Source organism: Prionailurus bengalensis, chromosome A2 (genome assembly GCF_016509475.1).
Source record: "Prionailurus bengalensis isolate Pbe53 chromosome A2, Fcat_Pben_1.1_paternal_pri, whole genome shotgun sequence".
Taxonomy (NCBI): domain Eukaryota; kingdom Metazoa; phylum Chordata; class Mammalia; order Carnivora; family Felidae; genus Prionailurus; species Prionailurus bengalensis.
Window position 1 is genome coordinate 135,243,165 of NC_057348.1, and position 15,776 is coordinate 135,258,940.

Here is a 15,776-nt window from a genome sequence, read left to right on the forward strand (position 1 = left end):
ATAGTCATCAGGTCTTTGATATGGACCAAAAGATGTATGTTTTAAGTTTTTTTAAAGAGAGATGAAAAGGTTTATTTTTTAAATTTCCTACAAATTCCTTATAACATTTGGAATTTACAGATAGTAAAATTCTGTTTATTTGTAAATTTAGTGTCATACTTTAATAATTTCAAACATATTGAACATGTAATTTTTATTGATAGATGGAGTATATTTTCCTTTTTACTAAACTTTCTGTAGGCCCCTTCCTTTCTGTCCTCAATGCCATTTCCCTTGTCCCAAGTCTTTCCACCATCTGGCAGTGATCTTCTGCCACTGGCCCTGCCTAGCTGTATGGGTTGTTAACTTTTTTGGAAAGTTTTGAGCAGGTTGTTAAGTACAACTAGTATTAAAAATAAATGGTATAAACTTATAATTAAATTACAATAAAACAAAGGGAATAAAAACTCAAAAGTTGGGGTGTCTGGGTGGCTCAGTCGGTTAAGTGTTTGACTTCCGCTCAAGTCATGATCTCATGGTTTGTGGGTTTGAGTCTCGCACTGGGCTCTGTGCTGTCACCTCAGAGCCTGGAGCTTGCTTTGGATTCTGTGTCTCCCTCTCTCTGCCTCTCTCCCACTCATGCTCTGTCTCTCTCTGTCTCTCAAAAATAAATAAACGTTGAAAAAAAACTAAAACAATATCAGATTCCAAGTCTATATTGGAGGCCAGATCACATGGATATTTACATTTGTCCCTTTTCTCTTTGTTTTAGTTGGACCAGACCAATTTTGAAGAAAGGGTACAGACAGCGCCTGGAATTGTCAGACATATATCAGATCCCTTCGGCTGATTCTGCTGACAATCTATCTGAAAAATTGGAAAGGTATGTTCATACACATTGACCACTAGTTGGAAAGAGAAATTAATACTGTTAATTATTATTAATTATTAATATTAATACTCTAGAGAATAAAGAACCAATCTTTTAGATGTCTTAATTCTCAAAATGGCATATTTACAATAGGAGCATCTTATTTTCTTGCTGAAGTCTTCACCAATCAAAAATTAAACAATGAAGGGTTTAAAAACTAACCATATTCCTGATAAATGACTTTTTCTGAGAAATAATTCTGACATTATCTGTCTTTAAAGAAGATTAAGTAGATTTTGTGAAGACTGAAGTAATATCTATGAAGCAAATTGTGTCTATTTGCCTCCCAAATATTAATATGTGAATAAAAGTGTACATACTTGGAAATCTTAAGGTTATGGCTATTGGATATCAAAGAAATGTAAAAATTTCATATTAAAAATTTTTTAGTGTTTATTTATTTTTGAGAGAGACAGAGATAGAATATGAGTGGGTTAGGGGCAGAGAGAGAGGGAGACACAGAATCTGAAGCAGGTTCCAGGCTCTAAGCTGGCAGCATAGAGCCCAATGTGGGGCTCGAACTCATGAGCTGTGATATCATGACCTGAGCCAACGTCAGACGCTTAACTGGCTGAGCCACCCAGGAGCCCCCCAAATTTCATAGTTTTGAGTACATATTGAATGCTAGGTATAGTATCTCCTCTCAGCTCTTGGAGGAAAACCTCATTATCTCTATCTTGCAGGGAGCAAATTGAGGCTCAGAGAGATGCTGGAATTTTCCAGCTAATGAGTTGACAAAGCCAAGATTCTTTTTTTTTTTTTTTTTTTTTAATTTTTTTTTTCAACGTTTATTTATTTTTGGGACAGAGAGAGACAGAGCATGAACGGGGGAGGGGCAGAGAGAGAGGGAGACACAGAATCGGAAACAGGCTCCAGGCTCTGAGCCATCAGCCCAGAGCCCGACGCGGGGCTCGAACTCACGGACCGCGAGATCGTGACCTGGCTGAAGTCGGACGCTTAACCAACTGCGCCACCCAGGCGCCCCACAAAGCCAAGATTCTAATGCAGGTCTGTACTTATAGCCTCCCCAGGATCAGTGCTTCCCATAGAAAAGTTCTCAGAGTTCCCTGTTCTAAGAGTATTAGAATCCTTTCGATTACCAGCAACAGGAACCCAATTAACTAACTTAAGTAAATATAGAGAAATTGTTGGCTTGTGTATCCTACCTGTGTGAAGGGACCTAGGTAGAGAACTGGCATTAGAGACTCAGTGGAACCAGAGACTCAAGGGCCACTTGGTGGCATTTACTTGTGCTGGTTTTATTCTCTCAGACCAGATTCCTCCATGCAGTGGGTCCTTAGAACTCTTTGCTCATGTCTTTACAAATCACGGAGAAAAGAGTCCTTTCTCCTTGGCCAAATGTGAAAAATCCTAGAGACCCTAGACCTTAGACCAAAGGAAAAAAAGAAAGAAAAGAAAAAAGAAAAAGTAGCTAGTAAATTATTGCCTCAAAAAAGTTGAGACTCATAATTTGTTTACCTTACTTTCACTAAACTCATTTCCCTATAAAAAATATTTTCAGGGGCGCCTGGGTGGCGCAGTCGGTTAAGCGTCCGACTTCAGCCAGGTCACGATCTCGCGGTCCGTGAGTTCGAGCCCCGCGTGGGGCTCTGGGCTGATGGCTCAGAGCCTGGAGCCTGTTTCCGATTCTGTGTCTCCCTCTATCTCTGCCCCTCCCCCGTTCATGCTCTGTTTCTCTCTGTCCCAAAAATAAATAAAAAACGTTGAAAAAAAAATTAAAAAAAAATATTTTCAAAGCAAAGTAAGATATTCAGCCTTATTTTTTCTTGATTGTATTCAAAGAATTAGGTTAGTGAGAATAATAGATTCATATTTCCACGATGAACGACCAATTCCTGTTATTGAGCACTTAGTGTGTATAAGTGCCATGAAAGCAAGGATATTTTTGTTGGCTGGTTGGTCTGGTTTATTTATGATGTATCCCCAAGTGCCTAGACTAGGGCTTGGCATATAGCACATGCTCAATAAACAATTGCTGAATGAATGGGAATTGAATGTGCAATGACCAACATTATATGAAAACCTGTAACACTGTTGCAGAGATAAAATGTGTAAACATAATACAGTGTAGGTGTACCAGCAAGTTCACAATAAAACAGTAGATATTGAATATCTTAGTTCTGAATAGATGCTAAGGGAAAGATGAATCAAGGAAGGGCTAGGTTAACAAAAATCTGTGTACTCCAGTTCTATTTTCATTTATGGCCAAATAGAGGACACCTGAATTTGTAGGATTATCTGACCTAAGATTGTTCTTCCTGTTTTTATTGTATCCCCCACATCAATTCAATTAAAAATATAACTATTTTTTTCAATTCAATAACTCTGTGCCAGCATAAGTCCATAAATTCTTTCTTTTATCTTTATTTTGTATCTCTTTTCACCATATTTATTTCTTTTTTTGAAAAATAAAATTGTTATTTAGAATTTATTGAAACATTTTGGAAGAGTGATATATCATTTATATATAGTACTTTGTACCTCTGCACCCTTGGAAAGTGACCTGGACTCACATTTCATAACTTCCTTGTGACAAAGGTCCTTAGGTGGTTACCACATAGTTGAGGCACACTGGCCCATCTGACTCAGTTTGTGGCTGTGGCATTGAACCCTCTATATCACTCCTATGTGCAAACTGCACACCCATTCCATGAGAAGCTACAAACTTGATAAGCACAGAGCTTCTTCCTTCATGATTTAACTCTCAGTGTTTGAAATTCTTACTGGGTCTGTTGTGGTGCTACTGAAACCACACTACCTCCTCTCCCTGCTAACTCGTCTCGAGCTATAAAATGTTCAAATCCCAGCCATTAAAATAAATTATCCCACCTTTCCTTTCCTTCAGGTTGCTACTCCATTCTTTTTTCCTTCTCTTCCTCCTCCTCCTCCTCCTCCTCCTCCTCCTCCTCCTCCTTCTTCTTTTTCCACAGCTAACATTTCTCTGCTCTCCTGGTCTCTCCACTTGTTCACCTTTCCTTTTCATCTCATCTTTCTGAAATATGGTTTCCACATCTACCATGGTGCCAAAATGACATCAATCAGGGTCGCCAGAGGTCTCTTAATGTCAAATAAAATGGCATCTTCCGACATGACTTCATGCTGACCTCTTCTTCCCACCTTGAAACCATTTCTCTGATCTGTGTACCACCTTTCTTTCCTGACTTTCTCATCTGACCCATTCTTCCTTTGGAAGAGAGGCTGGGGGCACCTGGGTGAATTGGTTAAGCATCCAACTTTGACTCAGGCCATGATCTCACGATTCGTGAGTTCCAGCCCCATGTCAGGCTCTGTGGTGACACTTGGAGCCTGGAGCCTGCTTTGGATTCTGTGTCTCCCTCACTACCCTCCCCCCCACCCCCACCACTTTTGTTCTGTCTGTCTCTCTCTCAAAAATAAATAAAAATTAAAAATACAAAATAAAATTTAAAAATTTAGCTTCTTACCCTGTTGTGAGTCACTGAATGATATGGACAAGAGGCAGGCCCTGCATGTAAGTGAAAGAGTAGATAGATGGGATAGGGCGATTAGGCCTTGTTGGTAGTAACCTTCTTGGGGGAGCCAGGGCCCATGCACAGACTGCCAGGTTTGCCCTCAAATTTCAGTTGTGTGGTCTTCCTTTGGAGTAACTTAAAACCAGCTCTGGTAATGGTAGAAGAATAGTAATGGAAAGAGCTCTTAATGAAATGCAAACCCTTTGTCTGGTTCTTGCCTGTGAAACTTTTCATCTCTGTACAGTTTAATAATGAATATCAGGGTAACATTCAGAGGAATATTTTAACAACTTAGGAAGAGAAAGAGGGCCTTCATTAACAGAAGTGGCAATAATGTAAATATAATCCACAGATGAACTTACAGTTTTTAAAAGAAAACATTTCTTTGATACCACCTTCTTTCAGACTATGTGGTTTCTATTCCTACCAGAAAATATAGAATTTGATTCTGTTCTAATTTTCTAAAGACTTTTACTCTAATAAATGACTTTAGTAGTTGAATACGATGTTTGACAAGATTTGTTTCATATCCCTATATTTAAAAACAGAGTCATTCAGACAGGATTTTCTAATGTTAAATAACAGAAAAATTCACCTTTTTATATTGTTGTTTTTTTGACAGTTAAATTTTGTAAAATCTACTGCAGTTCCTAAACAAGTAAAGATCAAAAGGCAAAGAGGAAACAAAGTTACATTTTTGTTTATTTTTCACTCTGTCCCAAGCATAGTAATGTATATTCCTAAGAGTCATACTTTACTAATCCATTTCTTGGCACTGCTTTAAGAAGCCCAGAACTTTCTGGGCTTGCCTCTTGTCCATCACATCTGGCTTGTCATGAAGTCAACTCTTTGAAAATTGATACATAGTGAAGCATCAAATTCTGCCAAACATCTGATGAGTGTTGGTGTTGGAAGGTCTCCACAAGGTTGTTGTTTTGTTTTTTTTTGGTTTTTTTTTTTGTCTCTTTAGTCACTTGTGTTAATCTCCTTGGATGTCTTTGTGAGAATAAAACTATGTTAAGGGAAATAAAACAACTCAAATATTTGTACATGCAACTTATTGGTCCCACTTTTTATTCTTTTGCAGAGAATGGGACAGAGAACTGGCATCAAAGAAAAACCCCAAACTCATTAATGCCCTTCGGCGATGCTTTTTCTGGAGATTTATGTTCTATGGACTCTTATTATATTTAGGGGTAAGGATCTCATTTGTAAATTCATTATAGATAATAAGTATATTCATTTTTATAATTTTATTAATCTAAAGTAATTATATTCATTTTATGACTAGGGTAATCTGGTGTTCAGATAAGAGGACTAATTCAACTCTAAATACAAAGAAACCACTAAAACTCTAGTAGAGACAAGTAAAAATGCATTAAGATGTCCTGAAACACAGGTGGCAACCTATAATTTAAAATAGGTAGGTTCAGCATTAAAAAAATTAAAAAAAAAAAGGTGGGGGGGGCGCCTGGGTGGCTCAGTCAGTTAAGTGTCTGACGATGTCTGAAATCATGATCTTGCTGTTTGTGAGTTTGAGCCCCGCATCGGGCTCTGTGCTGACAGCTCAGAGCCTGGAGCCTGCTTTGGATTCTGTGTCTCCCTCTTTTTCTGCCCCTCTCCCACTCTCTCTCTTTCTCAAAAATGAATAAACATTGAAAAAATAAAAAAATAAAAAACTGGGGATTGAAGATGGCGGCGTAGGAGGACGCTGGGCCCACCTCGTCCTGCTCATGGCTTAGATTCCACCCACATCTGCCTAAATAATCCAGAAAACCACCAGAAGACTAGCAGAATGGACTCTCTGGAGCCAAGCATAGACAAGAGGCCCACTAAAGAGGGTAGGAAGGGCGGAGAGGCAGTGTGTGCTACATAGACTGGCAGGAGGGAGCTGGGGCGGTAGAGGGGCAGCCTGCCTGGCAAGACAGAGCCCCCAAGTCTGGCTTGCAAAAGCGGAGGGACTGGACTCCATGAGTTCTGACAGCCAGTGGGACTTAACATCTGGGATGTTAAAAGTCAAGAGCTCTGCTCTTGGAGAGTGGGGAGGGTGAGAGGACACCGGGAGGGAGAGTTGCTGAGCCCCAGAAGACAGAGCTCAACTTGGTGGGGAACAAAGGTGCTGGCAAGCACCATATCCCTCTCCCATCCCCCAGCTGAAATCCCAAAGGGAACCAGTTCCCTATCACTGAACTTGCTTGCACTGCACAAACACCTAACCCTTCTGTGGATCCATCGCTCCGGGTGCTGCAGGGCCCCTCCTGCAGGGGACCACCAACAGCAAAGGGAGCTAAGCCTGCCCCTCCCACTCCTGTGCACCTTGCGGATCCACCCTGGCTAATACACCAGATCCCATCCAAGCAGCATCACAAGCCAGGCAGTGTGCAAGTAGCCTAGACAGGGGCCACACCACTCCACAGTGAGTCCTGCCGCTGGGAGAGGGGAAGATAAGTTACACACCAGTCTATGGCCCCAGCGGTGGGCTGGGGGCAGACATCAGGTCTGACTTCAGCCCTGCCCACCAACACAAGTTACTCTGGAAAGCACAGAGGATGTGCCCTGTAGTTTGGAGCCACCACAGGGGCTACCCAAAATGATGAAACGGAAGAATTCTCTTCAAAAGAAACTCCAGTAAGTAGCGATAGCTACTTAAATAAAAAACGACTTAAGCAATATAACAAAACAAGAATTTAGAATAATAGTCATAAACTTAATCACTGGGCTTGAAAAAAATATGGTGGACAGCAGAGAATCTATTGCTACAGAGATCAAGGGACTAAGAAATAGTCATGAGGAGCTAAAAAGTGGTATAAATGAGGTGCAAAATAAAATGGAGGCGACTACAGCTCGGATTGAAGAGGCAGAGGAGAGTATAGGTGAATTAGAAGATAAAATGATGGAAAAAGAGGAAGCTGAGAAAAAGATAAAAAAAACTTCAGGAGTATGAGGGAAGAATTAGAGAACTGAGCGATGCAATCAAATGGAACAATATCAGGAATTCCAGAAGAGGAAGACAGAGAGAAAGGGGCTAAAGGTGTATTTGAACAAATCATACTTGAGAACTTCCCTGATCTGGGGAAGGAAAAAGCATTGAAATCCAAGAGGCACAGAGACTCCCTTCATATGTAACTTGAATGGATCTTCTGCACAACATATCATAGTGAAACTGACAAAATACAAGGAAAAAGAGAAAATTCTTAAAGCATCTAGGGGTAAACATGTTCTAACTTACAAAGGGAGACCAGTAAGAGTAGTGGCAGACTTATCTACTGAAACTTGGCAGGCCAGAAAGGAATGGCAGGAAATTTTCAATGTGATGAACAGAAAAAATATGCAGCCAACATTCCTTTATCCAGCAAGTATGTCATTCAGAATAGAAGGAGAGATAAAGGTCTTCCCAAACAAACAAAAACTGAAGGAATTTATCACCACTAAACCAGTCCTACAAGAGATCCTAAGGGGGATTCTGTGAGTGAAATGTTGCAAAGACCACAAAGTACCAGAGACATCACTACAGGCATGAAACCTACAGACATCACAGTGACTCTAAACCCATATCTTTCAATAATAACACTGAATGTAAATGGACTAAATGCTCCAACCAAAAGACATAGGGTATCAGAATGGATTAAAAAAAACAAGACCCATCTATTTGTTGACTACAAGAGACTCATTTTAGGCTTGAGGACACCTTCAGATTGAAAGTGAGGGGATGGAGAAATATCTATCATGCTACTGGAAGTCAAAAGAAAGCTGGAGTAGTCATATCAGACAAACTAGACTTTAAATTAAAGGCTGTCACAAGAGATGAAGAAGGCATTATATAATAATTACAGGGTCTATCCATCAGGAAGAACTAACAATTATAAATGTCTATGCGCTGAATACAGGAGCCCCCAAATACATAAAACTGTTAATCACAAACATAAGCAACCTTATTGATAAGAATGTGGTAATTGCAGAGGACTTTAACACTCCACTTACAACAATGGATAGATCATCTAGACACAGGATCAATAAAGAAACAAGGGCCCTGAATGAGACATTGGATCAGATGGACTTGACAGATATATTTAGAACTCTTCATCCCAAAGCACAGAATATACTTTCTTCTTGAATGCACGTGGAACATTCTCCAAGACAGATACATACTGGGTCACAAAACAGCCCTTCATAAGTATAAAAGAATTGAGATCATACCATGCATACATTCAGACCACAATGCTATGAAGCTTGAAATCAACCACAGGAAAAAGTCTGGAAAACCTCCAAAAGCATGGAGGTTAAAGAACACCCTACTAAAGAATGAATGGGTCAACCAGGCAATTAGAGAAGAAATTAAAAAATCTATGGAAACAAACGAAAATGAAAATACAACAATCCAAATGCTTTGGGCTGCAGCAAAGGCAGTTCTGAGAGGAAAATACATTGCAGTCCAGGCCTATCTCAAGAAACAAGAAAAATCCCAAATACAAAATCTAACAGCACACCTAAAGGAAATAGAAGCAGAGCAGCAAAGGCAGCCTAAATCCAGCAGAAGAAGAGAAATAATAAAGATCAGAGCAGAAATAAATGATATAGAACCAAAAAAAAACTGTAGAGCAGATCAATGAAACCAAGAGTTGGTTTTTTGAAAAAATAAACAAAACTGATAAACCTCTAGCCAGGCTTCTCAGAAAGAAAAGGGAGATGACCCAAATAGATAAAATCATGAATGAAAATGGAATGATTACAACCAATCCCTCAGAGATACAAGCAATTATCAGGGAATACTATGAAAAATTATATGCCAACAAACTGGACAACCTGGAAGAAATGGACAAATTCCTAAGCACCCACACACTTCCAGAACTCAATCAGGAGGAAATAGAAAGCTTGAACAGACCCATAACCAGTGAAGAAATTAAATCAGTTATCAAAAATCTCCCAACAAATAAGAGTCCAGGACCAGATGGCTTCCCAGGAGAGTTCTACCAGACGTTTAAAGCAGAGATAATACCTATCCTTTTCAAGCTATTCCAAAAAAGAGAAAGGGAAGGAAAACTTCCAGACTCATTCTATGAAGCCAGTATTACTTTGATTCCTAAACCAGACAGAGACCCAGTAAAAAAAGAGAACTACAGGCCAATATCCCTGATACAAAAATTTTCAATAAGATACTAGCAAATCGAATTCAACAGCATATAAAAAGAATTATTCACCATGATCAAGTGGGATTCATTCCTGCGCTATAGAGCTGGTTCAACATTTGCAAATCAATCATTGTGATACATACATTAATAAAAGAAAAGATCCTTTTCTTTTATTAATGTTGGAAGTTCTAGCGTCAGCAATCAGACGACAAAAGGAAATCAAAGGCATCAAAATTGGCAAAGATGAAGTTAAGCTTTCACTTTTTGCAGATGACATGGTATTATCCATGGAAAACCCGATAGACTCCACCAAAAGTCTGCTAGAACTGATACATGAATTCAGCAAAGTCGCAGGATACAAATTACATTCTTATACACTAACAATGAAGCAACAGATAGACAAATAAAGAATCTGATCCCATTCACCTTTGCACCAAGAAGCATAAAATACCAGGAATAAACCTAACCAAAGATGTACAAGATCTGTATGCTGAAAACTATAGAAAGCTGATGAAGGAATTTGAAGAAGATATAAAGAAATGGAAAAACATTCCATGCTTATTTATGGATTGGAAGAATAAATATTGTTAAAATGTCAAAACTACCCAAAGCTATCTACACATTCAATGCAGTCCCAATCAATATTGCACCAGCAGTCTTCTTGAAGCTAGAGCAAGCAATCCTAAAATTTGTATGGAACCACAAAAGACCCCGAATAGCCAAAGTAATTTTGAAGAAGAAGACCAAAGCGGGAGGCATCACAATCCCAGACTTTAGCCTCTACTACAAAGCTGTCATCATCAAGACAGCATGGTATTGGCACAAAAACAAACACATAGACCAGTAGAAGAAAACAGAAACTCCAGAATTGGACCCACAAAAGTATGGCCAACTAATCTTTGACAAAGCAGGAAACAATATCCAATGGAGAAAAGACAGTCTCTTTAACAAATGGTGCTGGGAGAACTGGACAGCAACATGCGGAAGGATGAAACTAGACCAGTTTCTTACACCATTCACAAAAATAAACTCAAAATGGATAAAGGACCTGAATGTGAGACATGAAACCATCAAAACTCTAGAGGAGAAAGCAGGAAAACACCTCTCTGACCTCAGCCGCAGCAAGTTCTTACTTGACACATCCCCAAAGGCAAGGGAATTAAAAGCAAAAATGAACTATTGGGACCTCATGCAGATAAAAACCTTCTGTACTGCAAAGGAAACAATCAACAGAACTAAAAGGCAACCAACAGAATGGGAAAAGATATTTGCAAATGACATATCAGACAAAGGGCTAGCATCCAAAATAGAAAGAGCTCACCAAACTCCACACCCGAAAAACAAATAATACAGTGAAGAAATGGGCAGAAGACATGAATAGACACTTCTCTAAAGAAGACATCCAGATGGCCAAAAGGCACATGAAAAGATGCTCAATGTCACTTCTCATCAGGAAAATACAAATCAAAACCACACTCAGATACCACCTCACGACCAGTCAGAGTGGCTAAAATGAACAAATCAGGAGACTATAGATGCTGGCGAGGATGAGGAGAAATGGGAACCCTCTTGCATTGTTGGTGGGAATGCAAACTGGTGCAGCCACTCTGGAAAACAGTGTGGAGGTTCCTCAAAAAATTATAAATAGATCTACCCTAGGACTTAGCAATAGCACTGCTAGGAATTTTCCCAAAGGATACAGGAGTGCTGATGCATAGGGGCACTTGTACCCCAATGTTTATAGCAGCACTTTCAACAATAGCCAAATTATGGAAAGAGCCTAAATGTCCATCAGCTGATGAATGGATAAAAAAATTGTGGTTTATATACACAATGGAATACTACATGGCAATGAGGAAGAATGAAATATGGTCTTTTGTACCAACGTGGGAACTGGAGAGTGTTATGCTAAGTGAAATAAGCCATACAGAGAAAGACAGACACCATATGTTTTCACTCTTATGTGGATCCTGAGAAACTTAACAGAAGACCATGGGGGAGGGAAAGGAAAAAACAATTAGAAAGGGAGGAAGCCAAAGTATAAGAGACTCTTGAAATTGAGAATAAACTGAGGGTTGTTGGGGGGTGGGAGGGAGTGGAGGGTGGATGATGGGTATTGAGGAGGGCACCTGTTGAGATGAGCACTGGGTGTTGTATGGAAACCAATTTGACAAGAAATTTCGTATTAAAAAAATAATAAAAATAAAAAAATAAAATGGGTTCAGCAATAAATAAGTAAACAAACAAATAAATAAATGAATAAATAAATAGGTTTAGTAAATTTCTTTGAAAATACTATATTCTATTATTATCCCAAATCACATTATGTTACTAGTACATGAGATTGCTGATGTTTTTATTTTTTTGTGTTTGACTGTAGGATATCAAGACACAATGTCAGGTCAAATTTAGCCAATTATCCATATGAATAAATGTAATATCTTGCAATCATACCTGCATGCTGAATTTCAAGGAAAAATAGAAAAAATTTAAAGCTTGCCAGTGAGGTACTCTCGTAGTATATTTTCTCAGTCACCTCTGTCTTCATCAGTGGGAAGAGAGCTCTGTACCTTAAAGCCCCTGGCTTTCTGGTGTTTAAATGTAGTCTGGGATGCTTCCCAGTGCTATTAAATATGACTCAGATATGTTAGTTTTTACACCACCAGAGCATCATTTCAAATCCTTAGTTGTAACCTGTAAAAGGCATGACAAGTTGAAAACTTATTTAGCCTTTAAGTAAAGGCTGTGCACAGTATTTGCTTTGGGATAAGTACTATCTTTATTCACAGGTATTGTATTCATATTGATCTCCATGTATTGGAGAGTTAGCAGTGCCGTAGTGTCAAGTTGCATGTTTTTAAGAATTTGTAGTTTGTACATACCACTAAAAATACATTTAAAAATTTATCATGACAAAGATGGTCACATTTCAGTACGAAATGTTTTGTAATTCTCTTGACAATCACCTGGAAAAATTCTTCTGGCTTTTGAGTTGATCTGCCATCCATCTATCCACCCATCTGTATCTATCTGTCTGTCAATCTGTCTGTCTGTCTGTCCATTCCTACAGAAACCAACAACAGTTTTAGGGAGGGAAATATTTTGTTCATAAATATAAGTAAGGCAAGTCAAGAATTAATTATCTTTTAAGATGTCATTGAGGTGATTTTTCTCAGAAAGTGTACTCAGAACTTGGGAAACAGTTTTATCCACAGCATCTGGCTCTATTTGACTTATTAAAAAATCTTTTGTTGGTTGTTTTAATGACAATAGTGTATATTTTTGAGTCAGTGTATAGAAGTACAATTCCCTCTGAACATGTATAAGAATGTAACATTCTCAATAAGTTATAGTTGATTGAAGTGAATGACACTTCAAACAATTGTTATGTCATGATGGAGATTGTGGTGAAGCTGAAAATTCTCTTCAGTCATTGTCTCCATCACACACTGCTACCATTGATTAATACTGATTAACCTAACATCCTAACGATCGAGCTCCTTTTATGCTCTGCCTGCCTTGTGAAATAATTTATCCAGCAGCATCGAAGTTTCATGAGAACAAAAGCACTCATTTAAATGTGATAGTTTAGGTGATACATGAACATATTTATCGAATGGTTTTTTTGGTCATGTGTACAAAACCAAAAAAATGGCTTGATATAATTTAATGTTTATTGAATTTAGTATTTATTGTACCTAATCTATTCTAGGTTCAGCATTAAGTCCTTTATGCAGATTGTCTTATTGAATTCTTCTGGTAACTCCATGGAGCAGATGTTATTACTTCTAATATACAGAGAAGGAAATTATGAAACTTTCCAGAGTACACATATGGTAAATTTGAGTGATAGGTCTCTAGCCCCAAAGACCGTGACCCTTCCACAATATCCGATTATAATTGTTATATAATTATATGTGTAATGATTGTCTTTAGGTCCTCAACAGAATGGTGTCTCTAGTAACCAGCCTCAGGTCTGCTGAGTTTTTTGCATCTTCCTAGGAGACACAGGTTGACAGAAGCTTAAAGGCTGAGGGTTCTTCCAGGGTCACCTCAGGGGCAAATCTGAAGAAAGTTTGCAGTAGGGGAACCAACTAGAATCTTCTCCTTTACTTATACTCCAGAGGGAACTGTGTCAAATCCACCCAAGGGCCAGTATTGCCAAGGTCAAACTTAAAAACAAAATTAAGGGGTAGAAGAATGGCATGGGTGTAGATAAGGACTTATTCTTAAACTTCTCAAACTTAAACATATCCTAGCAAAAGGAATCTTAAAGGCTTTCATGGTGTATTAACTACTCTTGAGTGGGAGTGAGGGATGAGGTGCTCTCCAGTAAACATGAGCCCTAGACTGCAGGTCTGGAACCATCAGCACGTTCAAAGGGCAAAGTTTACTTCCCCCAGTTCACCTGCTACTGATAACCAACAGAATATTGGTGAGGAAAAGAACCGATGGGAAAAGCAAGGAAAACATGTGCGGTGGGAAGGCATGGAGAGGAAAATTTACATTGGCAATGGTACAGATGTGGTGAGACTGGAGGTTTCTCACCCTTGTCACAGAGAAAAGACCTCGCTGAGGTTGTGAAGTTTTAAGTAGTGAAAATGTTGAACACTGTAACTCTTAAAGAATTTAGATAACCATGCGGTCATTAAGACGAGTGCAGCTTTTCAGCATACCTAATCTCTTGTCTCTATTCTTTTTGTCACTTACAGAAGAAAAGAAGGGTAGAAAATGTAGCCATTATTATAAGACCTCTGCCTTTTGAAGCAACTTCTACCAGTACCTTAGTATTTATGGTATTCGTTTGGGGAATTCCTTTTCTTCCTCTGCTTGTATCAGCTTGGGGATTTTTCAGTCCATTAAATGAGTGAGGATTCTTGAAATTGCTAGAACACTACTCTTGCTAAAAGTGGACATGCTTTCAAAATTACCTGTGCATTCTTAGTCCCTCTAAATCAGGATAATTGTGATACAAAGAGTATTCAGTTGTTTTCAGGACTGATAGAAAAAGTGGTGTAAGATTTGCTTTTGACTGTGAAAGGTTAAGAAAAAAGAAAATGCCATCATCAAGGAGCTTGTATCTCTATAATAGTTGATGTAATTTTAAATCATATTAGCTATGGCCTCTCATCATTAACTATGTACTTGTTTTTTCTTCATCTGACTCAGCAGCCAGATACAACATGGTCTTTCACATTTAAGACTCCTAGCATAGAAGAGAAACTGGCTGTTGAAAAACTGAGCATAAGAGTCAGTTAAGGACAGTGAGAAGCAAGCCAAGTGTCAGGAGTACTGTGAGCAAATTGCTGAGAGAATAGTGTTATCCCTTCTTGATTCCTAGGCAGTTCTGGGCATATTGCCATCATCAAAGTGAGATGCATGTCAGTACAACTTGGGTCAAACCTGTTCTATTCATTAGACCCCAAGAAGGTTAGGGACATACAGGAGAAGTCCTAGTACTAATGTTGATAGAGTTCTCAAGTCCCATGGTCTGTATTGCATAAAACGATCTTTTATCTCTTATGGTTTTTTTTTTAAATGTTTATTTATTGATTTTTGAGAGAGAGAGAGTGCACATGCAAGTTGGGGAGGGACAGACAGGCAGGGAGAGAGTAAATCCCAAGCAGGCTTCATACTCAGTGTGCAGCCTGGTACAGCGCTCCATCTCACGACTGTGAGATTAGGACCTGAGCTAAAATCAAGAGACGCTTAACCAACTGAGCCACCAGGCTCCCTTGTCCCTTAAGTTTTAACAAAGACATTGAGTAGGCACTTGAATACAAGCCTACTGCTAAGAAACGGAGAGTGTTTGAGGGAATTCTGCCCACAGATGGTCCCTGGCTTAGGCTCTGACTTATGTATGCTCCTTTCAGATGACTGGTTACCTAAGGACAGCTATCTTCAGCAAATCTCCTTCTTCTAGATGCCTGTTAGGTGGGTCCCCTTTCTCCTCTTCCTTCCCATCCCTACCTCTCCCCATATGTAGCTTCTTCTCTAACCCCAGCAGTGACTTGCATGCTGTACTCCCTAAACTCACCCTATATCCCATTTCTACTCACTACTAGAACCCTCATCTCTAATACACACTTCCTTGTATTGTCTACCTGAATGAAGGCAATCTACACCTTCCCTCAGTTCCTGTGGTAAGAGTTGGAAGTTCTTGGGCTTTAGATTTCTTTGAATCATGAGGAATTTCTGTATCAGTCTTCTGGATATTTCTGTATC

General features: G+C 39.0%; 1 protein-coding gene across 1 annotated transcript in view; it reads left to right on the forward strand.

Moving 5' to 3' along the window:
- The first annotated feature begins 713 nt into the window (after positions 1–713).
- CFTR (CF transmembrane conductance regulator) overlaps positions 714–15,776 on the forward strand; it is a 160,889-nt gene continuing 145,826 nt past the window's right edge. Inside the window, exons 1-2 of the mRNA XM_043589556.1 lie at positions 714–862; positions 5,510–5,618. Of these exons, the coding sequence (XP_043445491.1) occupies positions 714–862; positions 5,510–5,618 (258 nt within the window). The remainder of the gene's footprint in view (positions 863–5,509; positions 5,619–15,776) is intronic.